This window comes from Colletotrichum scovillei (genome assembly GCF_011075155.1).
Source record: "Colletotrichum scovillei strain TJNH1 chromosome Unknown Contig00004, whole genome shotgun sequence".
In the NCBI taxonomy this organism is placed as follows: Eukaryota; Fungi; Ascomycota; class Sordariomycetes; order Glomerellales; family Glomerellaceae; genus Colletotrichum; species Colletotrichum scovillei.
In genome coordinates this window covers 74828-97648 of record NW_023336262.1, presented here as the reverse complement: position 1 = coordinate 97648, position 22821 = coordinate 74828, and the positions used below count along the sequence as shown (strand labels likewise).

At 51.0% G+C, this 22821-nt stretch overlaps 8 protein-coding genes across 8 annotated transcripts; 5 read left to right on the top strand and 3 right to left on the bottom strand.

The window, feature by feature from the left end:
* The first annotated feature begins 1213 nt into the window (after positions 1–1213).
* On the top strand, positions 1214–4222 carry HER10_EVM0003139 (kinesin motor domain-containing protein). Its single transcript, XM_035472824.1, has 4 exons — positions 1214–1993; positions 2054–2287; positions 2552–3151; positions 3210–4222. The coding sequence occupies exons 1-4, from the start codon at positions 1652–1654 to the stop codon at positions 4200–4202; spliced, it is 2169 nt and encodes a 722-aa protein (XP_035334776.1). The 5' UTR covers positions 1214–1651; the 3' UTR covers positions 4203–4222.
* A 457-nt stretch (positions 4223–4679) lies between these two features.
* HER10_EVM0010213 (DEAD/DEAH box helicase) lies at positions 4680–6730 on the bottom strand (the record flags this gene model as incomplete). The annotated part of the gene is made up of 6 exons (XM_035479680.1): positions 6417–6730; positions 6213–6356; positions 5808–5972; positions 5180–5746; positions 5038–5117; positions 4680–4989 (listed from the first exon to the last, which is right to left on the bottom strand). The coding sequence occupies exons 1-6, from the start codon at positions 6675–6677 to the stop codon at positions 4680–4682; spliced, it is 1527 nt and encodes a 508-aa protein (XP_035335288.1). The 5' UTR covers positions 6678–6730.
* A 172-nt stretch (positions 6731–6902) lies between these two features.
* HER10_EVM0010415 (brix domain-containing protein) lies at positions 6903–8391 on the top strand (the record flags this gene model as incomplete). The annotated part of the gene is made up of 2 exons (XM_035479875.1): positions 6903–7444; positions 7495–8391. Exons 1-2 carry the CDS (start codon positions 7016–7018, stop codon positions 8389–8391), a joined length of 1326 nt encoding a protein of 441 aa, XP_035335300.1. The 5' UTR covers positions 6903–7015.
* Positions 8392–11100: 2709 nt separating this feature from the next.
* On the top strand, positions 11101–12226 carry HER10_EVM0012720 (phytanoyl-CoA dioxygenase; the record flags this gene model as incomplete). Its single annotated transcript, XM_035482108.1, has 3 exons — positions 11101–11320; positions 11387–11762; positions 11875–12226. The coding sequence occupies 3 exons, from the start codon at positions 11101–11103 to the stop codon at positions 12224–12226; spliced, it is 948 nt and encodes a 315-aa protein (XP_035335479.1).
* Positions 12227–12958: 732 nt separating this feature from the next.
* HER10_EVM0005783 (uncharacterized protein) lies at positions 12959–15475 on the top strand. The gene is made up of 6 exons (XM_035475387.1): positions 12959–13121; positions 13330–13773; positions 13856–14163; positions 14241–14374; positions 14433–15075; positions 15132–15475. The coding sequence occupies exons 1-6, from the start codon at positions 13073–13075 to the stop codon at positions 15177–15179; spliced, it is 1626 nt and encodes a 541-aa protein (XP_035334967.1). The 5' UTR covers positions 12959–13072; the 3' UTR covers positions 15180–15475.
* Positions 15476–15801: 326 nt separating this feature from the next.
* On the bottom strand, positions 15802–16801 carry HER10_EVM0002967 (uncharacterized protein; the record flags this gene model as incomplete). Its single annotated transcript, XM_035472658.1, has 4 exons — positions 15802–15986; positions 16046–16344; positions 16425–16661; positions 16740–16801. The coding sequence occupies 4 exons, from the start codon at positions 16799–16801 to the stop codon at positions 15802–15804; spliced, it is 783 nt and encodes a 260-aa protein (XP_035334761.1).
* A 673-nt stretch (positions 16802–17474) lies between these two features.
* Positions 17475–19802, top strand: HER10_EVM0005046 (primary-amine oxidase; the record flags this gene model as incomplete). Its single annotated transcript, XM_035474671.1, has 3 exons — positions 17475–17860; positions 17921–19039; positions 19733–19802. 3 exons carry the CDS (start codon positions 17475–17477, stop codon positions 19800–19802), a joined length of 1575 nt encoding a protein of 524 aa, XP_035334916.1.
* A 182-nt stretch (positions 19803–19984) lies between these two features.
* Positions 19985–22713, bottom strand: HER10_EVM0001695 (uncharacterized protein). The gene is made up of 2 exons (XM_035471435.1): positions 20473–22713; positions 19985–20397 (listed from the first exon to the last, which is right to left on the bottom strand). Exons 1-2 carry the CDS (start codon positions 22537–22539, stop codon positions 20068–20070), a joined length of 2397 nt encoding a protein of 798 aa, XP_035334669.1. The 5' UTR covers positions 22540–22713; the 3' UTR covers positions 19985–20067.
* Between the last annotated feature and the right edge of the window lie 108 nt (positions 22714–22821).

Below are 22821 nucleotides of genomic sequence, written 5' to 3'. Positions count from 1 at the left end.
TGGCCATATCTGTACATACTTTGCAGTTTCCCATCACCCAATGCATCTGTATCCGTACAAAGTATCCGTATTAGCTCGGGATACGGCCCACCGCTTGCCTGCACAGGCATCTGGCATCCAGCATGCGTATTAGGTAGGCGGTCTCCTGATTCGCCTCGGCTCGCAAGGTCGTCTGTTCGAGGGGCATCACCGAGGGGCAATCGAGGGGCCAACTCATCAGTCTACGTCTCGAGACCAACAGCCGCTTGAGCACAACGTAACTTCGGTCATCCAAAGGAGTCATTGGACATCAGTTGCTCTGTCTGAGAATTGTTGAGTCACCTGTTGACTCATTCCTATCTGTGGGAAGCGAACTCCATGCTCTCTCTCTGATCCATATCTTGCAAATACCTTACAATGGAAGACTCAAAGTCAAGTGTCCTTTTCAGGTACGTAGCTTTCGGAGGGGTCAACCAGATTCAGGTGTGGTAACCAGCAGATTGGGAATAACCCATAGGAAAAAAAGGGTATTCGAGCTCCGGCCTAGGCGGGCCCAAGGCTCCTCGGAGGTTCGGTGCTGCCCGTAGTCTATTCGTAAATTTTTTCAACTCAATCCAACCACAATCCATCCAAAGGGCCCAGTGCTTCATGTCCAAATTTTCAACCAGTCATGCGGGAGGAATTGGGATCAGCCTTGGACGGCACTGGTCCGCGTTGTCTGACTTTCTTGTCGTTCATGACTCACTGACGGGAAATGAGGGGTTGACGAGCCGGATGATGCCTGTGCAGCCCTCATACATTTTACCTACGAGCCTGAGTAAAACTTTGATCGAGGGACTATTACATGCAAGAAAACGCAGAGCTCTGTAAAACAGGGAGGCGAGCTGGCATAGCTCTTGTCATGCCTACAGCAACTGCAGTGAGAGACTCGGTCTATATTTCCTGCCTTAGGCTTGACCAGTCAACCTACCTAAAGATTGCCCCTGTGGTGACTACACACTTTAATGGTCTGACTCAAAGTCAATGACCGAGGGATAATGCTGCCACATTCAGGAACAAAGACACAAAATTGTCTGACAAGTCGGGCCGTATGTAGTGCAGTGCCGCTGCTGAGTCTTGACAACGGATAGCTTCCAGAAAGGGCGCTTCGCCATAAGGTAATTACCGACTAAGTCAAGTGAGCAAAAGGAGACGTGAAGTTGGACTGGACCTGTGAATTCCCAGCTCGAGGTCCTCCCCCCATCGGTCGGACCCGGCGCCAACATGCAGGAAGGTACGTATAGGTAGACGGGCCCCACTAGGGACTTTGTCTCAGCGGGGAGCACCGTGCAAAAAAAAAGTTAGTGGGGATGAGATCAGATTTCTGCCAGGGGGCCAGGCACATCAACGTGCACGTCCCTTCCTAAGGTACCGTACGTGCTTGCTTATTCCCAATGGCTTATCTAATCAGGCGCTTCCACCTCGCTTATCTTATCTCGTTGCCCGGTCATCGCAGTAAACAAGGATTGTGTCTCTTTGTCCCATCGGCATCGTTTGCGACCCAGACGACCCAGCTCTAGATATTCAACCTCGACGAAGAGCATCAATCACACGACAATCGCGTGTCCCCTGAGCAGAAACATCGCCAATCTACTCAATCCACGCTGGAGGGACTTCAACAACAGAGCGAAAGATGGATTCCGCATTACCGCAGAAGTCGTCGGCAAACCTGTTCCAGGTATACCTGCGCTTGAGACCGCCCCCGGCTGGCGCAGCTTCGTCCGACAGATTCGTCGATGTCGAAGAGTCCCACGAGGGCTCTCATCCAACCCATATCACACTGAACCCTCCCAACGACCGCAAACGATCGACAGAAAAGTTTGCCTTCACCAGAGTCTTCGAAGAAGAGGCCTCTCAGCTCGATGTTTTCCACTGCACAGGAATCGCCTCACTTGTTGAGGGTGTCCTGGCTCCTCATGGTGGACATGGTACCGATGCTCTGATCGCCACCCTGGGCGTCACTGGATCAGGAAAGGTAGTCTCGAGCTGTATTCGGTAACCCATCTTGGCCTACTTGTGCTAACAAATTGTATAGTCGCACACTATTCTTGGCTCACGCTCAACACGAGGCATGACACAACTCGCGCTCGACGTCGTCTTCAGATCAATTGGCTCCAACATGTACGATTCACCGACTTTGGAGAGATCTCTCCAGTCTTCAGATGCCTCGGATGCCACCATCATATCCGCACCGTGTTTCCTCGAGACTGTCTTTGCAGACTTTGGCTCGTCCCGCGGCGGAGGTTCAAGAGCGGGAACACCGATGCTTGTAGGACCCCCTGTTCATCCCCTCGAATTTCCCTTTCAGCCTTTCGCACACAACCAGAGGCAAAAGCAGTCCCAGCCGCCAGTCGAGTTGACAGGTGTACGCCTTGTGCCGTCGACACCAGACCATCCAAGGGGCAAGCCTCGTGATCGCTTTTCCACGCCAGTGCGGGAAGACTTCCAGATTCATGAAGACGTCGCTGAGAAGCACTTCATGGCTGTGACTGCGGCATCCAAAGTAAAGAACACAGCTAAACAACTAGTAAAGGGTGAACACTGTCCGCCTCCAACCCCTCGACGCGCCCTGCAGCGACCCTCGGCTCTTCCCTCAGCTCCTGACATTAGCTCCGTCAACATGTCTTCGGACCCTGATTCAGACTACGCCGTCGTTTTGTCCATGTACGAGGTCTACAACGACAAAATTTACGATCTCCTAACCCCGCCGATCAAATCCAACGCTACGAAAGAGTACCGGCGTCGGCCTCTACTCTTCAAATCAACCGAGCAGTCCTCCGATAGGAAGGTTGTGGCTGGACTGAAGAAGATTGCGTGTACGACCATGAGAGAAGCTATCATGGTATTGGAGGCAGGTTTACATGAGCGTCAGGTTGCTGGAACAGGCAGCAATAGTGTCTCTTCACGCAGCCACGGATTCTTCTGTGTTGAGGTGAAGAAAAGATCCAGAGCAGGACGCTACCGATCCTGGACCGGCAACACTCTGACTATTGTTGACTTGGCTGGCTCCGAGCGTGCCCGAGATGCCAAGACACAAGGCGCAACTCTCGCCGAAGCCGGCAAGATCAACGAGAGTCTGATGTATCTCGGTCAATGTCTCCAGGCACAGAGCGGTATGGGCAACAGCAGCAAGGTACGTCAAGTCGGTTGCAGACCATCGATCAGGACAAAACTAACGTAAAACAACATAGCCTACTGTCATGCCATTCCGGCAATGTAAGATGACTGAGCTTCTGTTCTCAAACTCATTCTCGGCGTCGTCTTCATCATCTGCGGGTGTTGTGCCTCGTCGGAATGCCCAGCGAGGCATTATGATCGTCACTGCCGATGCACACGGCGACGCCAATGCGACCTCGCAGATTCTCAGATATAGCGCCCTTGCTAGGGAAGTAACGATTCCTCGGATTCCCAGCATTACATCGACTATTCTGGCCGACACACCCTCATCAGCGCACCCGCCGTCAGGAATGAGATCCCCTGATTTGCCTCCACAGCGCCGAGGATACTTTGGCCACGGATCGTCTGGCCATCGCAACTTCTCTCCAAATTCAGATAACGGAGACAGAGTGCTCATGGAGCATGCGGCGCTGGAAATTGCTCGTATGCAGGAAGAGATAACCAACCTTCATGTCGAGCTGGACAACGAACGCGAGATGAGAGTTACCGCAGAAGCACATCTGCTCAGCATGGAAGACAGGCTGCTGGAGCTAGAGCAGACAGTACGCGAGGATTGCATGGCTGAGTTTGACGCTCGCTTCGAGTTAGAGCTGGCCCGCTGGAAAGCAACCCTTGCTGCAGAGCAAGAGAAGGGCGAAGAGCACTGGGATCGTAAAATGGAGCTTTTCGAAAAGGGGCTTGGCCTAACGATCGACGACGAGGCCGGCGAGGACAAAGAAAACCTACTCGTCGAGGACCTTGAAGACGAGAACGAAAGACTTCGACGGGAGAACGAGATCCTGAAGCGGGAGCTCGCGCAAAGAAGCCCGAGCAAGCGGAAGCCACTCCAAGAACGCGAAGACTTTGGTGGCCGCAAAGGCGGCCCCACCGGTGTGAGCAACCTCGGTCGCAAGATGGAGCAACTACGCGTTAGCAGCGAAAGTACTGGTGGCAGCTCGGGGAGTCCCAAGAAGATGCGGAAGCTCGCGACGAAGCGATGGGAGACGGTCGCCGACGATGAGTTCTAATTGACTGCTTTGTACCAACCAAGTCTCTGGGGAGTTGTCTGCGCCGGGGGTTGCGCTTGTTTCTCGGCATATACCCATGTTGGACCTTTCTTTCTTTTTCTGTCGGGATTGGCGTTGTTTTCAGGACAGGAGTCTGATGTTGCAACGAGTCTGAAGGATAGACGACTGTTTTACTACACTACTTAATTCACTTATTCTCAAAAGTACTGGTCAGCCATTCTCTTCAACTCCGCCCGCCGCAGCTAGCAGAGACAACATGATGCGAAATCCTGATGACAGGGGTTCACGTTTAAATCACTTTTAGTACGCCTTCATCTTAACGGCATGCTTGACCAGAACAAAAACGGAAGACATCTGCAACCCTCTGCCAACCCAAGCTTTGTTCGATCCTCAACAGTGCTGAAAGCTGTCTCACGATCTCAGACACACTAGCAACACCGGAAACTCCCGAAAAATAAAAAGATAGGTATCAAATAATTAGCCCTCCTCAGCGTCCATGTCGTCGTGACGCCTCTTGTTGCCCTTACCCTTCTTCCCACCCTTCAGAGTCGAGCCCTTCTTGCCTTGGTTCTCCATCAAATTCTTCATCTCCATTCTAGCATGTCTTTGTGCCTCCTCAACGCGACTCTGAAAGACCATGACCTCGTCCTTTTGCGTGGGGTACTCGGTCAGCTTCTTGCCAAGGGCGGCCTCGATTCGCAGGTAGATTTCGAGGTCGTATTGTGTGACTAGACTGATGGCAATGCCTGACTTTCCGGCACGAGCGGTACGACCGATTCGATGAATCCTGATGTGGTTAGCCACGGTAACCTGTTCGCTTGCGGGTAAGACATACATGGTCTTGCTGTCCTGCGGCAAGTCGTGATTTATAACAACGTCGACGAGCGGAATATCAAGACCTCTGGCAGCGACATCCTGGTACTAATTAGCTTCGCCAAAGAGAGAGAGAGATAGCGCGGTGTATGTCATAGACTCACAGTAGCGACCAAAATCTGGCGAGTTCCTTCACGGAACCTGGAAAGCGCACCAAGACGCGCAGTCTGGTTGAGCTGTCCATGGAGAGGGATGGCGGAGAATCCTAAAGCACGCAGAAGGATCGATAACCGTTGCACCTCCGCAACAGTGCGGGCGAAGATGATGATGCGCTTGCCGGCGAACTCGTTACCAAGGTAAATCAGGTAGGTGTCCTTTTGCGTATGAGGAACAAAGCAGTAGTGCTGGATCAACCCCTTGACGGTCTGGTATTTGTTGGAGCTGATGCTGACGCGAACGGGGTCTCTCAAACTGGCCCGGGACAGACTCTCAATCTTTGTGCTCATCGTAGCAGAGAAGAGGAAAGTTCGGCGTTCGCGGGGGAGAAACTTAAGGAGAGAGGTGATGGCCGGGCCGAAATCCATGTCAAGCAGCCTGTCGGCTTCGTCCATCACCAGGTACTTCAGCGAGCGCAAGGAGAAACCCTTGGTCTTCTCGAGGTGATCAACTAGACGTCCGGGTGTAGCGACGAGAATATGGGGGCGCTTTCCGAGAGCAATGGCCTGAGAGACCTGTTGTCCGAGCTGTTAGCATCCTCTGCGGCGGGGGGATCTATGAGGGGGTTGACTCAACGAAGTCGAGACCGCCGACGATCACGGCGCATCGCAAGTTGATCAGGCTACCAAGTGCCTCGAACTGCGCACCAATCTGTGCCGCCAACTCTCTTGTGGGCGCGAGAACAAGTCCAAAGAACGGTTGAGGTTTCTCCAAGAGAGCTTGAATAACGGGGAGTGCGAACTGTGAATGATAGTTAGCGGCTGCATGGGTAACCTTGTAGTCCGTACAGTCGTGACGCGTAGAGGAAAACGACAGTGTATTTGTGAAAGCTGATGACGATCGGTTCTTCACATTACAAGTCCACAAGGGTCTTGGACAATTGGCCAAGCCTGCATATTCGTCTCGACCCTATATGGCTTTCATGGTACGGTTCCGAGGTGGGCTGAAGGTGTGCATGGAAGGAAGAAATGGTCTACTGACAGCCGCCGTTTTTCCTGAACCTGTCTCGGCCAGACCAATAATATCGCGATTCGCAAGGGCGTGAGGGATCGACTGAGCCTGAATAGGCGTGGGCTTCTTGTATCCAAGAGATTCGCATGCTTCGCATAGGGACTCGACGACACCCTGGAACATTGACATTAGAGACCATCACGGGCCGGAGGAGGGGTCTTGGTTGCAAATTACCAGCTCCTTGAAGCTCTTGGTCACTTCCTCAGTGGCATCGGCAGTAACGTCAGCATTGATCTCGACATCGGAATCGGCATCGGCTGCGACATTGTCTTCGGAATCAGATCCGGCTTCAGATTCGGCTGCTGGGGATGGAGAAGCTTCCGCCTCGACTTTGCGAGACAATTTGGAAGACGAGCCCGTCTTCGCCACCTTTTGTCGCTTGGAAGAAGGCATGTTCGCCTTCGATGTCACCTTTTTTGTCGTCGAGGAAGGCATCTTCGTCGTGAACAACTCGCTGTGCGGTGTGGCGCAAAGAGGAAAAGCGGTTGTCGAAGGCCTCGGTGCAAAAAGTTTAGCAGTGGCCGCGACTTGATGACATCCCACGCTCTGGGAAAGTTTTTAGTGGGGACATGAGTGTTATCAGCACGTGAAGGCTGTTTTTTTGGTTCTTATCGACCGGGCCCCGCCAAAAAATTTCCTGCAGACGACCAAAGCATCCAGGTCTCGTCCCAGGCCCAGTTACTTTTCGAATTGCGGATTCTGGATCCTCGACAACTTATCAACGTCAAGATTTTCTTATCCCAAGCCAATCACCACCCCGAACCCAACAAAAGATGGCGCGCAAGAGAGTCAAGAAGAGGACGCACCTCGGTGCCAGCAACCCTGCCACCGCCGGCGAGAACAATGGCGCAAAGGATCCCAAGAGCATGGTCATCCGCATCGGCGCCGGTGAGGTTGGCTCCAGCGTAAGCCAACTTGCTGCCGATTTCCGAAAGGTCATGGAGCCGGGGACTGCCAGTCGAATGAAGGAGAGAAGAGGAAACCGATTGAAGGACTACGTTGTCATGACCGGCCCCCTCGGCGTCACTCACCTGATGCTTTTTTCGCGATCAGAGAGCGGCAATACCAACTTGCGCGTGGCACTCACACCTCGAGGCCCTACACTGAACTTCCGGGTCGAGAAATATTCTCTGTGCAAGGATGTACAGAAGTCCCAGAGACGCCCCAAGGGCAGTGGAAAAGAGCAGATTGCTCCGCCATTGGTACGACATCAATTGCCCTACCCGCTCGAGTTCTTGCTAAACCATTCCAGCTCGTCATGAACAACTTCCATACCCCCGACGCCGACGCAACATCCAAGGTGCCCAAACATCTCGAGTCCTTGGTGACCTCCGTTTGGTCCAGTGTCTTCCCTCCGCTGAACCCGAATGCGACGCCCCTGAACAAGATTAAGCGCACGTTACTGCTTAACCGCGAAAAGGACCCGGAGAATGAGGGATCTTTCATCATCAACATGCGGCACTACGCCATTACCACACGGTCAACAGGAATCTCAAGGCCACTCCGAAGACTCGAAAAGGCAGAGAAGCTGTTAGCTTCAAAGACAAACGGAAAGGGGGGTGTGCCGAATCTTGGAAAGCTGGAAGATATCGCCGACTTTCTTCAGGGTGGAGAGAACGGGGACGGATATCTTACCGACGCAACCAGCGGAAGCGAGCTCGACAGTGATGCCGAGGTCGAGGTCAAGGAACAGAAGGCTCAGAAGATCAGGAAGAGCGCTGCGCCGGTCGACGACGATATGGCCGATGAGGATGATGCCGTTGAAAAGCGTGCCGTCAAGCTCGTCGAGTTGGGTCCTCGTATGCGACTGCGTCTGACCAAGGTTGAGGAGGGCTTGTGCTCTGGAAAGGTGATGTGGCACGAGTATGTCCACAAGACCAAGGAGGAGGTAAAGGAGTTAGAGAAGCGCTGGGAGCAGAGACAGAAGGAGAAGGAGGCCAGGCGGAAGCAACAAAAGGAGAACGTCGAAAAGAAGCGGAAAGCCAATGCCGGAAAGGGCAAGGAGGCTGATGACAGTGACGTGGACATGGACTATGACGACGAATTTGACAGCGAGAGTCTGGCTGGGGATGCCGAATACCAGGTCAATGAGGCCATGGAGGATACGGGCGAGTGGGAGGACGAGGAAGACGAGATTACCAAAGGCTGAAAAGTGCCATGTGCGTGGTCTCTTGGCCCCTATTAAGATAATACCCAAAATGGACAACTTTGATCATTTGTTAAAGCATATCAGCCAATCCTATTGCAGTAAAACAGCTATTCAGTCATACTTCCCTCGTCTGAGACGAAACAGTTTCCAGAGCCGTTGGAGCTTCGAAGAGGTTGAAAGCGTGGCATCTGCCACCTCAGATGTGAAGGCCAGCCCGATTCCCGCCTTGCCACATTTTGGAAGCAAGAGCAATATCGTCGTCTCGGAACGGCCGGGTTGCCCCTCCGTCAACGCAGACCGATTGCAGCGCGGAGAAGCGTCTTGAGATATTATCCCAGCCAACTGTGAGAGTCATACGTGACATTGAGGCTACTCAACGATAAGAAGCCAAAACATTCTCATTACTAGCGACAGAGGTACTATCATCTAGTCTCTTTGACACTCTGCGCTGTGCCAGCCGATTTGAGGGCCTTGACCATGTCCCAGTCATTGATGGGCCCTTGGAAGTTCTTTTGTTTCAAAGAACCGCAACGGGAGCACAATACCCAAAAGCCCAAGACTCGGGTGTAACTTAGTTCTTGGACCCAGCTGTCCTGGAAACGCTGTTGGCATGCAGATAGTGGCCCTCACAACGACACTCAACAGGACAGAAAACACCTTACAAACGAACCCTGACCGGCCCAGGTTCAGATAGCGAGAAAAAAGTGATTTGTTCCCGCCCTGGGACAGGAGAAACTCCTGTGGCATCACATACGTTGATACTCAGGAATAAAACTGCTGATGTCACAACATTGAGATGGGACGCAGACTGAAGAAAGTCAATTTCGGCCCACAATGCCCTAGTAGAGGGCCAGAGGCCTCGACAAACCTAGGTTACAAGCAGAATGTATGCGGACAGGATCAGAGTGATATGTTTGTTGCCAGTCCTAATAAAGCGTTCGCCAGCATCTGATTAGCTTCGTCGGGCTCACATGCAAAGAAAGACCAGAGAACAAAGAACGTGGCGATCCACCAAGCCAGAGTTGGCATCCGTCGAAACTAATATCCCGTGGATCGTCTCATATTGATTAGCCAATGGTAGGTGCCTTGATGCAGCAGAAATGTTGTTAATCACCGCTGGACTGTTATCGTAAGATCAATGATTCTAGAGTATTATGGACTGAGGTGGGCTGGAAGCATGGGATATCGTAGTCAACTTTCAGGAAAGCTGAAGCAATTTCACCCAGACCAGGGGTGGGGTAGTGATGAAGTGAGCCACGAAAGCAGCCAAGAGGCCGAAGAAGCAAGATAACGAATCCGCGTAAATCGGATTTTGTTGGAAGTTGCTGTGTTATAGCAGTTATCTGATAGTTCCATCCGTGGTATTCGACAATGTACAAGGTATCCAGTCCATGTGTTGGTGATGGAGAACCCTAAGCCTAGAGCTGACACCTAGGTAGCTGAAATGGCGCCGCAGGGCTACGGTACTGCTATGAGCCCTCCAAATGGCATCGTCTAGATCGACTGGGCCGCCGAGTGTACCGTCAGAGATGTCATCTTGGTCTTGTGATCTAGAGGGAAGGAGGGTAGAGTTTGTATCTGCTGCTGGTTCATTCAGGTCTTTCCCTGAACTGACAGTTGTTACGCGATTGAGAATGGCTATCTTGCTATGCTTCACGAGTTGCAAGGTTCCAAATGGTTCTCTCTCAAATGATGCCTCATAGAAGTAGGCTGTAGAGGACATCAAAGGCATTTGGTACGACACGTTACCTTCACTCGCTGGGCAGGTGTTTGCGAGCCTCTCTTCAGTTCTTATACATCCCATGAGATCTATCATATAACACCGTCATTGGGGTTGTAATGGATCAAAGAAATCCCGTCAATCTTGGCCTAGCTGCATGCCTTATCTGAGATGTAATGATAAATCACTATGTCGCACCTTCCATGTCTGGGGCGGTGCAGTATCGAGAGAACGGGCTGGGAGAACACGCTCGCGATATTTTCAGGCAAAACGGTCGCTAAACACCTTTGTCTACCCCCCGCGTCGAGTCCCACCCCGGGATTCTCAGTCTTCAAATGGTGCTTATAGCTTAAAGAAGCTTGCATGTACTGCAACAATTCACCTGGCGCCCTATCTGTGGACGTGATCATTCTGAGCCGGCTGGTGGACATGATTGAACTATGCCACTCTGGGTTCTTGTCGTCATGCGAAAATCAGACTCACCACATTGACCCTGTCTTGATGACAATAGGTGCAGATTGAAAGTTGATGTTTCTGTGTTTCTCTACTTCCTCGGACCGTGCAGAACTAGACCAGAGTTGTTAGCTGCATAAAGTACATACTTAAGGTAGGTAGTGCAAAATGGAAAGCGCATGCTTACGGCTGGTCTTGTTAACCCCACCCATCCATCTCGCATGAGTGTGTTCTTATTCCTTTTTAGGTAGTATATTCAACCTTTTTGAAGGAGAGGATAAACTTCGGCAGCCAGCTTAACACTACTGTGCGGAGTCGCAAGCATAGCCCTGTTGCAACTTACGACTACGGATACTATTCCCCCATCATGCTCAAGGTACGTTACGGAGTGCATTAGCTTTTGTACACTGAATCCTCGTGGTTTATAAACCATTTTCTCTTTGCAAAGTCCCCTTAGCCCTGAGCACGCGACGACTAAGCTCGGTACATTGTTTGTTCTCGACATACCTATTGTTTTCGGACACTGAAATCGAATCATGTCTTCATCCACAGTGTCTGACATGAGGGCTAAGTATGGACCTGAGGTCCAGAAGGTCTCCGCCGACACACCATTGGACGACATCATCTACCTCCTCAAGCGTGACGGGGGCGTCTTCGTTAGAGATCTGGTCCCTGTCGCTGATGTCGACAAAGCTCACGAAGAATGCCGCGAACGCCTTGAAAATGATGTGGAATGGAATGGCTCCTTCTTTCCAAGTAAGTATCTATAGTGTCTACGTCAAGACGGACTGATGTATCTGTGCTGACACACGATTATCACAGAGGAGACTCAGCGGGCACCAGCCTTGTTGGCTCTCAGCCCTACGTATGCCAAAACACAAGTCATGAACCCAGTCTACCAAAAGGTGTGTGAGCACTTCTTGACCACCCGAAGTTGGTTCTGGTGGGGAAACGAGAAGAAGGAATCTGTGTCGAAGCCATATGTTCACTCCTGTACTGCTATGAGCATTGGGCCTGGGGGCAAAGCTCAGCCCTTGCACCGAGACGACTACATCAGCCACAACTATCATCAAGAGGTGAGTGAATGGGATGATGAGCGAGACAAGGGCCGGGAAACAGCTGTTGGGCTCTTCGTGGCTGGCTGTAAAGTCACCAAGGAGAACGGTGGAACGCAATTCATTCCCCGGAGCCATTTGTGGTAAGCAATAATGTCCCTTATCCATGCGCTAAGGCGCTGATAGTCGACGCATTCTCGATCAAACTGGCCTCGAACCGAGGAAGAAAGATGAGCTGATGCCATGATCTTGAAGGGGCACTGATAGACACATGCCACCTCGAGTAGAGGAGTGCATCTACGCCGAGATGGAGAAAGGTGATGCCTTCATCATGCTGGCATCCGCGTACCATGCTGGAGGCCACAACACAACAAAGAATGAGAGACGACTGATGTTTGCAACGTTCTCGATTCGAGGCTATCTCCGACAGGAGGAGAATCAATTCTTGTCTGTGCCCCAAGATGTTGCAAAAAAGTTGGATCAACCCATCCAGGAGTTTATGGGATATTCAATGAGCGATCCAGCCTGTGGGTACGTTGATCAGATGGATCCAATCTTTGTGCTCCGTCCCGAGTTGAAGGGCGACGGGCGTCCTTCCGACTTTTAATGGACAACAAAATCGCAGTCAGTTGAGATTATATGGAAGTTGGAAGCCCTGTTTCAGCTTCTCAGCTTGGGGCCAGCGGATATAGTCCTTGGCTGCTTAGGAAGCGCCTATCTTGAGCAAGGTAGTTTGTGACATTGAATCATCGGTTGTCAAAAGCCTACATGAATTATCAAGGGAACAATTAAATTCACGACGTTGCCAAACCTTACCAGTGAAAACACTAGACTTTAATCATTTTATATTCTGGTCTACTGAAATACTGTATAAAATGGCCTCAAAGTTGTTTCCTCAACGGTGTCAGCCATGACCATCATTCTTAATGCTTCACTAGCAACGGTCACCACGGCACCTCCATGTCATTCGGAATCATATTGAGTGGCAAAGCCTTTGGCGAGTCTTCCCAAAGTCACCCGAAAACAAGAGCAAATGAAACGACACTAACGATGATCATAGTTCGACCGAACTTGTAATGCTTCATATCATGTGGGTGCTAGTATGAGGCGCCAGACTGGGGACAACACGTTGTCTCAAGGGTGGCTGTCCCCGGCGCGGAATTCAGATTCCTTTGTCATGACTCCACTGCCACCTTAGCGGATGCTGCTTACCTGCAGGCTGCACACCTGCACTACGTACCGCTCTTCTCTACGGCAAGGTAGGTTTTAGGCTGTACGGAATACATGGATTGCCCAAGCGTCCAATCCTGAACATCCAACATGAACCCAACATCGGGCGAGACTCTCTGGTCCGCCGGCCTTTCTTCCACTTGCTCCCAACATTTGGTCGGATAGTTGCGTACGAATTTGGTGATCATACCTCACGACAAGGTCTACGAGATTCGGATGCGAAATGCGTGCCAACATTGCAATGGCCAGGGGCTCGAAAGCCGTCAGAAAAGGTCAGCTCGGTTCTCCCCTCTCTTGCTCTGAATCTTGTACCCAAAAACTGCACTAGCGGGCACTCAGTCCCTGCTCGGGTCCTGTTGAGCCAGATTGGGAACAAGTTTCAGCAGCGAGACATTCTGTCGCTCATGATTTCTGAGCGTGCGATTTACTACCCGATTATGCCTCAGCTCCCGCTCAGATTTCGTCGCTGACCGTCAACAGATCCAGCATGCGGAACCTGTAGAAAGAAGTGCCGCAAGTGTGACCGCGCGCGCCCTGTCTGCAATCGATGCAAGTCAAAGGGCTTACACTGTGAGGGCTACCCTCCTCGATTCCAATTCTGTGAATCATTACAGACGCCCAGTTTGATGACCGCTGGCGAGGAGCGGGACCCAGAAGCGGAGCAAGAGCGCGTTCAGCCTGATGTCCTACCCACCAACGAGCTTACTCCAGCCCAAAACCTGAGCTCACCAACATCGACCCCAAATTCACTTTCTTCAGATCACCCAAGCCAAAGTCGCCGCCTCCTCCAGACTTTGTCACAAGGCGCTTCTCCAGCCTCGCCCCAAGACCGATCCCTTGGCGCACCGTCACCGGCAACAATCACCGGGCACCCTGTCGACGATCTACTACTCACAAGTAACAGCCAGAAGTTGCTGGTTTACTGTAAGTTGCTCTTCGACCGCCCGGAACCTTCCATCTTTCTTTCAGCCAGTGTGACATCATCGTTTCTGACAACCGTTCGTAGTCGACAGAGAGCTGAGCCATCATCTGACAATTGTCGTTGAAGGCGTTGACAACCCGTTCCGCGTACATGTCCTCCCACTGGCCTACAATCACACAGGTGTTCTCCATGCAGTCCTGGGGCTTACCGCGTGCCATCTGCACCTATCACCATCAGGTGCTAACCAAGTTGACATGGCCACTGCCCTACAACACCGTGTTGCTGCATTGAACGGTCTAAGCTCCCTTTTAATCAAGGAAGAAATCTACGGACTTACAGAAGCTGAAGAAGAGGCTGCACTAGCGATAATCTTCCTTTTGGTACTTCATGATGTGAGGCCCATGACCCATTTCAAGTTGCTCCACAGCACGAGTCTCGTTGGCTAAGCAATCATATGCATGATGTCTAGATATGCGAGCTGGGAATCTCTGCTCATGCTGTTCATTTGAATGGTGTGTCCTTCCTTTGTGGAAGAATTGCATCCCCTTCAGGAAGGGCAGGGCGGTCTGCAGCAACCATCTTCTTTTTGTCTGCATTATCATGGTAAGTCTAGTCCTCGTGACCGATCTCGAAACTTTCTAATAACAAATATGTTGATCAGGTTGGATGTCTTAAGAGGATTCAGTGGTGCCGAGAAGCTCACCTACTCCGAGAATGTCCGAAAATGTGTTGCAAACATCACTAGTCCACACGCAGCCCTGCACACTTTGGTTGGCTGTCCCGCTGTAATATTCTTGAGAATCGGGGACGTAATAGCAGCAGCCAAGCAGAATATGCAGGGATTGTTATCTACCGTCGACTTTCAGACCAGATTAAATGAGGCAGAGAGCTTTCTTCGCGACCTCGATCTCGACACGATCGAATATCCCACACCACATCCGGAGTGGAGACAGATCGCAGAGGCTTTTCGACATGCTAGTCTGCTGAGAATCTTACGATGGCCTGATACGTTCGCCATTCCCTGCGAAGACCCTAGGATCAGGCCATCGGTATCAGCAATTCTGGATTGCCGTGCAAACGTTTCAATGGATTCGCCATTCTTCAAGCGGCTGTTGTTCCCTCTATTTCTGGCGGCAACCGAGACATCTGAAAGACACCAGATACACTACGCTAGTCTTTGTATTGAAAATATTCGACGCTCCACGGGATTTCAACATGCAGCCATGATGGAAGTCCTTGAAGGGGTTTGGGAGGAAAGAAGGCTGAAAACCCGGGGCTGGACGAATGTTCCCTGGATGGAATTTGTGAGTAAAGACCTGGATTCCCCCTTGGTTCAACATTTATACTCATTTGAATACAGACATGCTCTGAGAGTATGCAGCAGCAACACGCTTATCTTTTCTTTTGAACAAATATGCAGAGATATGCCAAAATGGCTCACCAACTCTCAATACCACGAGAGACCCTCGGAAGATGCGATGAAGGAAAGATTTCCCAACCACCGAACGGCAGTCTTCGAATGTTTACCCTGGAAACATCTCTGAAGGGATAGAATCGTTAATGGAGATGCCCGAGTCCCGGCACCTTGAAGTCTGCCCATGATATGTCGTGGGAACCTTGAAACAACTTGTTCAAATAGCCTAGCGCGGGATTCGGAAGGAAGTTGCCAATGAGCCATAATACACCTACCTGACTAAATCTGGGCAACAACCACCAAGTTTCATAGTGAACAGATACCAAAGAGAGGCTTTCAATATGGAAGAAAGTGATATTAGACCGTTGTAATTCAGCCCTCTCAACCGTGAGAGTTATGATACCCACATAGAGCTTGTTTGGCATGGGCCGGATGGAAGCGACGCAGGAGCTGGATAGATTTACAGACACATCGGTGTGTCTGGAAAGACCAAGCCGTGATTCAGTATTTGATATGATGCGTTGAATAGTATCAAAAGTCTCTCAAAATTGCAATGTTTTCAATTCATCGTTGATCGGCGCATCTGATGTCAACGGCGTACTTCTCGTCTACCTACTTAATTATACAAGCCCCCATTTGCACAGAGGACTGACCCAGTAGTCCACCGAGCGTCACTGCTGCAAAGGAATGCCACGAGAGGTGCGACATCATCAACTTCTCCGATTCTCGCCGCAGCCGGTGTAGACTCGATCAAGGGCTCCATGTCTTTTCTAAACTGGTCATCGCTTTCGTTCCACTGATCTATGTCGCAAGACATGTCAGTCTTGCTGCGAAGGGCGTCTTGGATGTGAGATGCCTACCAGTAGCCACCGGGCCAGGGTTGACGCAGTTGACAGTAATGCCATGCTCTTGACCGAGCTCTTTGGCCCACACACGTGCAAGTGCCTCATTGGCCGCTTTTGTAGCAGCGTATACGGTTTGCCCAGCGACTCCAAGACGAGCAGCTGCAGAAGAAACAAAAACTATTCGACCGCCTCGGGCAATGTGCGGCACGACAGCTTTGGTCAGAAAGATTGGTCCCTTGACATTGGTGTCAAAGTGAGTGAGATACAAGTCCTCGGTGACTTCATTGAGGTTGGCGTCAACACCCAAGGCCGCGCTGAGAAGCAGAGGAAACGTATTAGAACCATACACATAATCGCCAGAAGCAAGCCAAAGAAACCGAAAACTGGCACTGACTTATGGACCAAAATCTCGATCTTGCCATTTCCGCCAAACCTTAGCGTGGCATCAACGAGTTTAGAAATTCCAGATAGTTTCCCAATATCTGCCTGAATCGCAATGGCATTCGATCCGTGCTGTTGGATGTCTTTGACGATGTCTTCAGCTCGCTGGCGACTGCTGTCTGTCACGAAATTGACGACGACATTCGCTCCTCGCCTCCCAAGTTGTTTCGCGATTGCGGCACCTATTCCCCTGTGAAATGAAGAACATTAGCTGTAGTCTAATAAAAGAAAAGAGCCAAAAGACTGGCAAAGGAGGCCGATTCCTCACCGTGAAGCGCCAGTGACAATGGCTGTCTTACCAGTAAGATCGACGCCCCTGAAGTCAGACATGGTGGGATGAAGTTGTTGAAGTTGCCGTGGGTTGGTACTTGGCCACGAAGCTTCTGATCATATCTAGGGAAGCGAAATTCTGGAGCATGAAGCATATATATCTCATGAGGATCTGTTAGTCGCGGCTGCCGCAAGATGTAAGATCGGTTATGGTGGCCATGTTGGGCTACCCCGCGTTGCGCTGTGTTCCTTCGCAGTGCTGACGGAGGGTCCACTCTGAAGGGGCCAGCTGGGTGTCTTTCCTGTTCAAGCCAGAAGATACGCTTGGTTTGCCAGGTGATGCGCGTGTTCTATTCTAATGCCATGTTTTCAAAGCAATCGGGTCTGAGAGTGCAGTTATTTCTGTTTGGTAATTAGGATGGGATCATTCTCACCCCGCGTGAGGAAAACAGGTTGCCCCTCTTTCCATACTGGGACGTGGAGAATCGCTGCTGGAAGTATGTCCCGTTTGGGAAACATGTAAGTCCGCAACACGAATCGAATGACTTCAGGTAGTCAAGGATCTTTCGGAACACATAAGCTCAAGAGGAGTGTATCATAAGCCTAAGTTCTGTAGATATTTGTATGGAAACATGTAACATCTGAACTTGATGCTACCAATTGAACGCAACCGCATATTCACCCTCAAGCACTGCACTTTCTCATCTGTCACCAGCCTTATTAACTTGTCATCATGGTCAAACACCCCCTTGATCCCCTATCTGTCAACGAAGTGCGACAAGCGTCCCGGGTCCTGTTGAGAGGACTGAGCCTACAGAGAGATCAAATCAGGTTCAAAGTAATCGATCTCGCCGAGCCTTCAAAAGATGAGACCTTGGTTCACCTACTGGAGCGCGGCCCTGTGCCCGATCGCAGAGCTAGGATCTACTATCAACAGAAGCGAAAGGAATTTATGAGCAGAGGAATCATCAACATAACCAGCGGAATTCTCGAGAAGACGGACGACCTTCCTGACGCCCAGGGGCCAGTGGACTGGGTCGAATACGACCTCGTTACCACCGCTTGCAACAACCATCCAGATGTCTTGGCCGAGGTCGCTAAGCTAAAAGTGCCCAAGGGGTGAGGCTTTAAGTTCCCTGAGTTCCATATGCCATAGCTAACTAACATGATATGATATAGAGCACGAGTTCTCAATGACCCTTGGGCTTACGGAACTGACGATGCCGAAGAGAGACGCCGTCTCTTCCAATGTTACATGTATCTTGCCCTCAACGATGACGACGAGGCCAACCACTATTCCATTCCACTCCCTCTTGCTCCTATCTTCGACGCTCAAACTCTTGAGCTAGTTGAGCTGCAAAAGCTTCCTTTGGGGATCGATGATGGGATCGACGATGAAACACAACCCTGGATGCCTGTCGATCCAGTTGAGTACAGCGCAAACATTCTCGGACCCGACGCATTTAGAAAAGACCTGAAGCCATTACAAGTCGCCCAACCAGAAGGGCCTTCATTTGACATCAGCAATCGTACGGTATCATGGCAGAAATGGCAATTCCAACTGGGATGGTCTCTACGTGAAGGCCCAGTTCTGCACGACGTACGTTACGAAGACCGGCCTCTGTTTTACCGGGTATCGATGAGTGAGATGACGGTACCTTATGGCGATCCCCGAACACCTTACCACCGGAAGCAAGCGTTCGACCTCGGCGACTCCGGCTTCGGTCTCACTTCCAATAGCTTGTCTCTTGGCTGTGACTGTTTAGGCCACATTGCCTACTTCCATGGCGTTCGGGTTTCAGCAACAGGAGAACCTGTTGTTATGCCGAACGTTGTCTGCATGCACGAGATCGATGATGGAATTGGCTGGAAACACACGAACTTTCGCAACATGAAGTCTTCTGTAGTCCGGGACCGAAAGCTCGTTGTCCAGTGCACTTCCACTGTAGCCAACTACGAATACATCTTGGCATATGTTCTGGATCAAGCCGCGAATATTCACATCGAGGTGCGAGCAACTGGAATTGTCTCCACTATGCCAATCCGTCCCGAACTCAAGACGTCGCCTTGGGGGACAGTTGTGGCACCCGGAGTCTTGGCTGTCAACCATCAGCATCTTTTTTGTGTCCGAATAGACCCCATCCTTGATGGGGCACGAAAGAACACAATTGTTTACGAGGACTGTATCCCTGTACGAGACGATCCAGAGCTCGACCCCTACGGATGTGCGTTCCGACTTGATACCACACCTATTGTTTCACCAGGTGGTTACGATCTCGATTTAACAAAAGCTCGCACGTACAAAATTATCAATCCGGCTCGCAGGAACAAGATATCGGGAAAGCTGGCTGGATACAAGCTTCATGCTTCGCCTACCCAGATGCTGATGATGGGGTCCGGGACTTTTAATCATCGACGCGGAATTTTCGCGTCCAAGCCAATTTGGGTTACTCGGTACCGCGATGACGAACTTTGGGCTGCTGGAGAGTTCACAAATCAAAGCCGAGAGGATACTGGCCTCGCAGAGTATGCCGCACGAGCGGAAAATGTTGAGGCTGAAGATGTTGTTCTGTGGCACTCGTTTGGTCTGACACACGTCACACGCCCCGAAGGTACGAGATGATTCTTCCTATGCTTCTGACGAAGAAGATACTTACCGTGCTTGGAAATTCTTAGACTTCCCTGTTATGCCCGCGGAAAAGTTGTCATGTACCTTGAAGCCAACAAGTTTCTTCGACCTCAACCCTTCCAACGACGTTCCGAGATCCAACCAACGTGACAACCAATCGATGCTCCATGATCAGAGTTCGGCTGCTCCTGGATGCCATTAGAACCCATAAGCACCACGTCTGTAAAGTGCCAATGGGGTCCAAGTAACTATATAAAGTATCGGATGTAGACACTCGTAAAGGACCATTGACGTAGCTGTCTATCTTTACTAGTTGTGCCATGTTCAATTATCTGGGACGCCCCTCATGTGGATAATGCTAGAGTGCCTGATAATTGGGAAATGAAGCACCGACCGAATCAATTGAACATGTTGCAAATTACTGCTCGATGACACCGCCATTGCTGCGATCCCACCTTGTCCAGTTCACTGTGACCCAACCCAAGCTGGCATTACTGCATGCACTGATCAGCAGTCTATCGAAAGAGCATCCCGTCACCCGCTTGACGCCATGTCAGGAGATGAGGTAGCTCCTAATGGCAAGGCACAAGCATGGGTGGATACTTCAAAATAATGCTGATCAATACATTGGATATAATAACCTGACGGCTACGGTTCGTTCTCTAGAGCATTTGTGGGCGACACATAATAAGGCCGACTAATCTTCCAAGGTATGCTTGCTCTTGAAAGCTTCAGCTGCCTCTCGGAGAGGCGCCTTCTGGTCTGGAAAAAGAACGGGTACGTGGCCAACAACCGCAGCGAAAACGATGCCTACAGTATCTCCTGGGTTGTCTGCTTGAAGCGCACGGAGCTGACTGGACTCGATCGAGCCGCCATTCTTGACATCTACGTTTTCTCGCACGCGTTTCAAAACAGCCTTGCAAAGGTGGTCGGTGTGAAAGTAGTCGAGAGTGAGCTCAGGAACCTCGTCATGAACTGCAAGGGCGACTTGACGAACTAGCTCAGATAGGAGGAGGGCACGGTGCTTCTATTGGAGATTGTCAGACATATAGACTATAAAAAACACTTGATGGTAATGGTAGAGAGCTTCATAGTATCTTACCTTGGGCTTTTCGGGGTCGGAGGGGGTGCCGTCGTTGCCTGCTTTGTTAAGCCAGCCACTTCGCTCAAGGATTTGATCAATAACGTCCGCGTTAAGGCCTCTGGGATCCGAGTTGTCCAAGACCCTAGGGGCAAACAAACAAGAACAGACTCCCTTGAACTTCATGATCCGAATGCCAGCTTTTGAGGTCATGACGCGATTGTTGTTGGGTTTGTTGCGCTTCTGAATCCATTGCGCAGCCGAAACTCCTTTTGAGAGTCCAAAGTTCTTGAAATACGCTTCTGGGTTCACTGGGGGATCGCCGACAAAGAAGGCGGTCCGGCCCTGTTGCTCCATCATTGAATCCAGAGCGTCCCACTTGTCTCCGTCTTGCAAGAAGCCTTCCTGTTGGAGAGCTTGATAGAGCTGGATGCCGTGCATCACGTTACCCGGCTTCGCAGCATACTCGGCCCCCACGCGGTGGAAGAGAGTTCGGACGTAATGCAAGAAGAGACCGCAGTACATCGGGTGATGTTCCAAGAAGTTAGAAGTCCTTGTCTGAAGCCTCGATGCAATACGAATGGCGTTGAATGGGTCTTTTCCGGGCCCCCATAAGATTGCCAGCTTGCGAAGATCCTGCATGTTCTCCCTGACCGCACCCTCTCGGTTGCTGCGAATACGCAGAGCCTCTTCGACACTGTCTGCAATCGGCTTCAGGGACCGCTGGAAATCCCTCTCCCCGTTTCGAACTGAGGGTCCGAGGGACTTGAGAATGTCGAGGTACACTTGGGCGGAGAAGCATAGCCATACTTCCAATTTACCCGTGTCCATCACGTATTTCAATCCTTTGGTGAATTCATCCTGAACCGGGGATCCTCGAAACAGCTGAACGAGCATGGTTTGATCCGCGAAGACTTCAAGGAGTGCTGCCTTATCCTCTGCCCATCGCTCGCGGGCGGTGGTTCCTCTTTTCTTATCATTGTACCAACCGAACTTCCCGTTATAATTCGGAATGTTTGAGGGCGATTCGCTGCTGCTGAAGGCGTGAAGAAGACTGAGAGTAGTGAAGTAGAGGTCGGAGGCGTCCTGGTAGCAGTTGAAGTTCAAATCATCACCCCACTGCTTATCAAGAGGGTCCTGGCCTTGAGCTGCGCAAGCAGCCTCATAGAACATTTGGATGGCTTCCATGGCACCTCCAAGCTTCTCCATCGATGAGGCAATTTCTTGCTCCATATTGCGTGCAAGCTGCAGAGCGGTATTGGTGGCAATTGAAACGGCGGCGAGGTCTCTATCTCCTGATCTATACTCGGTCCAGAGCTGGAGGATCTCTTCGCGAAGTTGGCCGAGATCCTTGAGGTACGCAGTATAAATGAAGAGGGCTGCTGTATCGGAGTCGTCTTCCTCAGCCATGAAGACTTCAGGAACCTTAGCCTGACGCTCGATGTTCGGGGCCGCCAGGAAGTCCTCAGATGGCTCGTACACGTCTAGGATAGCGAACATATTTTTGGGTCCGTCAGCATGTTTTGAACCGTTCTTGAGAGTCTTTTCGATGCCACGGGTCGCGTCTTGTAGAGCAGATACGTCGAACGCGCCCACATGGGATTTAAAGGCATCGCGAACGCGCTCAAGGACGGTGACAAAGAAAGCATGTTTATTGTCCCCACGGTAGTCCTTGAATCTTCGAATACCTCCCAGCATGGTTGAGAACCGCTTGCGAGTTTCAATGACACGGTTGAGGGATGACATGAACGATTCTGGGACCTTGAGGGAGTCGGACAACTTTCCCGCGACGAATTGGGCCAGTGGCAGGAAATCCTTGATAGCGATGATGTGTTTCGGCGTCGTGTCCTCATGCGCTTTCTCCTCGGGTGCCTGTAATGGGTTGATGATAGCCTGTTTCTTAGCCTCCTTCCGCGCCTTGCCCTTCAACCTCTCAGACGTGGGCACTGAAGACGTAGCCTTGGCGGGTGGCTCACTCAGGGGCTTGGAGTAGCCGGAGCTTATCGCGGTGGCAGCCAGCCACGAGGCAACGGCATCAGTGTCGCGCTTGTATTGTTTATAGGTTGAAAGTAAGCCTGAAGAAAGCATGATGGCGGTTATATGCCGATGTAGATGAGCGAAAGACACCGAGAGGGGTATCAGAGTGGTACCGCAATTTTGGAGCAAGGGTAGAGAGAGAAAGAGAGAATATCGGAGTGAAACCTCAATGATCGACTCGAACACTTGGCACAAGCATGTAAACAATTAGTGGTGAGACGGACGGGATCTTCCGAAGTTCGGAGGCTCGTGAATAGATGGGCATTGAAGCTTTCACCACCTGCGAGCGAGAGAGTAGGGCCGGTTGAAGAGCAGTCACGTGGCTATGGCCAG

What these genes read in the sequence shown, in the direction of transcription:
- HER10_EVM0001695 (XM_035471435.1), bottom strand. Translation starts at nt 22,539, where the DNA reads ATGCTTTCTTCAGGCTTACTTTCAACCTATAAACAATACAAGCGCGAC. An exon ending in CCGACCCCGAAAAGCCCAAG is followed by an intron (nt 20,398 to 20,472) that starts GTAAGATACTAT and finishes AATCTCCAATAG; the next exon opens with AAGCACCGTGCCCTCCTCCT.
- HER10_EVM0005783 (XM_035475387.1), top strand. Translation starts at nt 13,073, where the DNA reads ATGCGTGCCAACATTGCAATGGCCAGGGGCTCGAAAGCCGTCAGAAAA. An exon ending in TTTTTGTCTGCATTATCATG is followed by an intron (nt 14,375 to 14,432) that starts GTAAGTCTAGTC and finishes TATGTTGATCAG; the next exon opens with GTTGGATGTCTTAAGAGGAT. An exon ending in ATGTTCCCTGGATGGAATTT is followed by an intron (nt 15,076 to 15,131) that starts GTGAGTAAAGAC and finishes ATTTGAATACAG; the next exon opens with ACATGCTCTGAGAGTATGCA.
- HER10_EVM0003139 (XM_035472824.1), top strand. Translation starts at nt 1,652, where the DNA reads ATGGATTCCGCATTACCGCAGAAGTCGTCGGCAAACCTGTTCCAGGTA. An exon ending in GCGTCACTGGATCAGGAAAG is followed by an intron (nt 1,994 to 2,053) that starts GTAGTCTCGAGC and finishes CAAATTGTATAG; the next exon opens with TCGCACACTATTCTTGGCTC. An exon ending in GTATGGGCAACAGCAGCAAG is followed by an intron (nt 3,152 to 3,209) that starts GTACGTCAAGTC and finishes AAAACAACATAG; the next exon opens with CCTACTGTCATGCCATTCCG.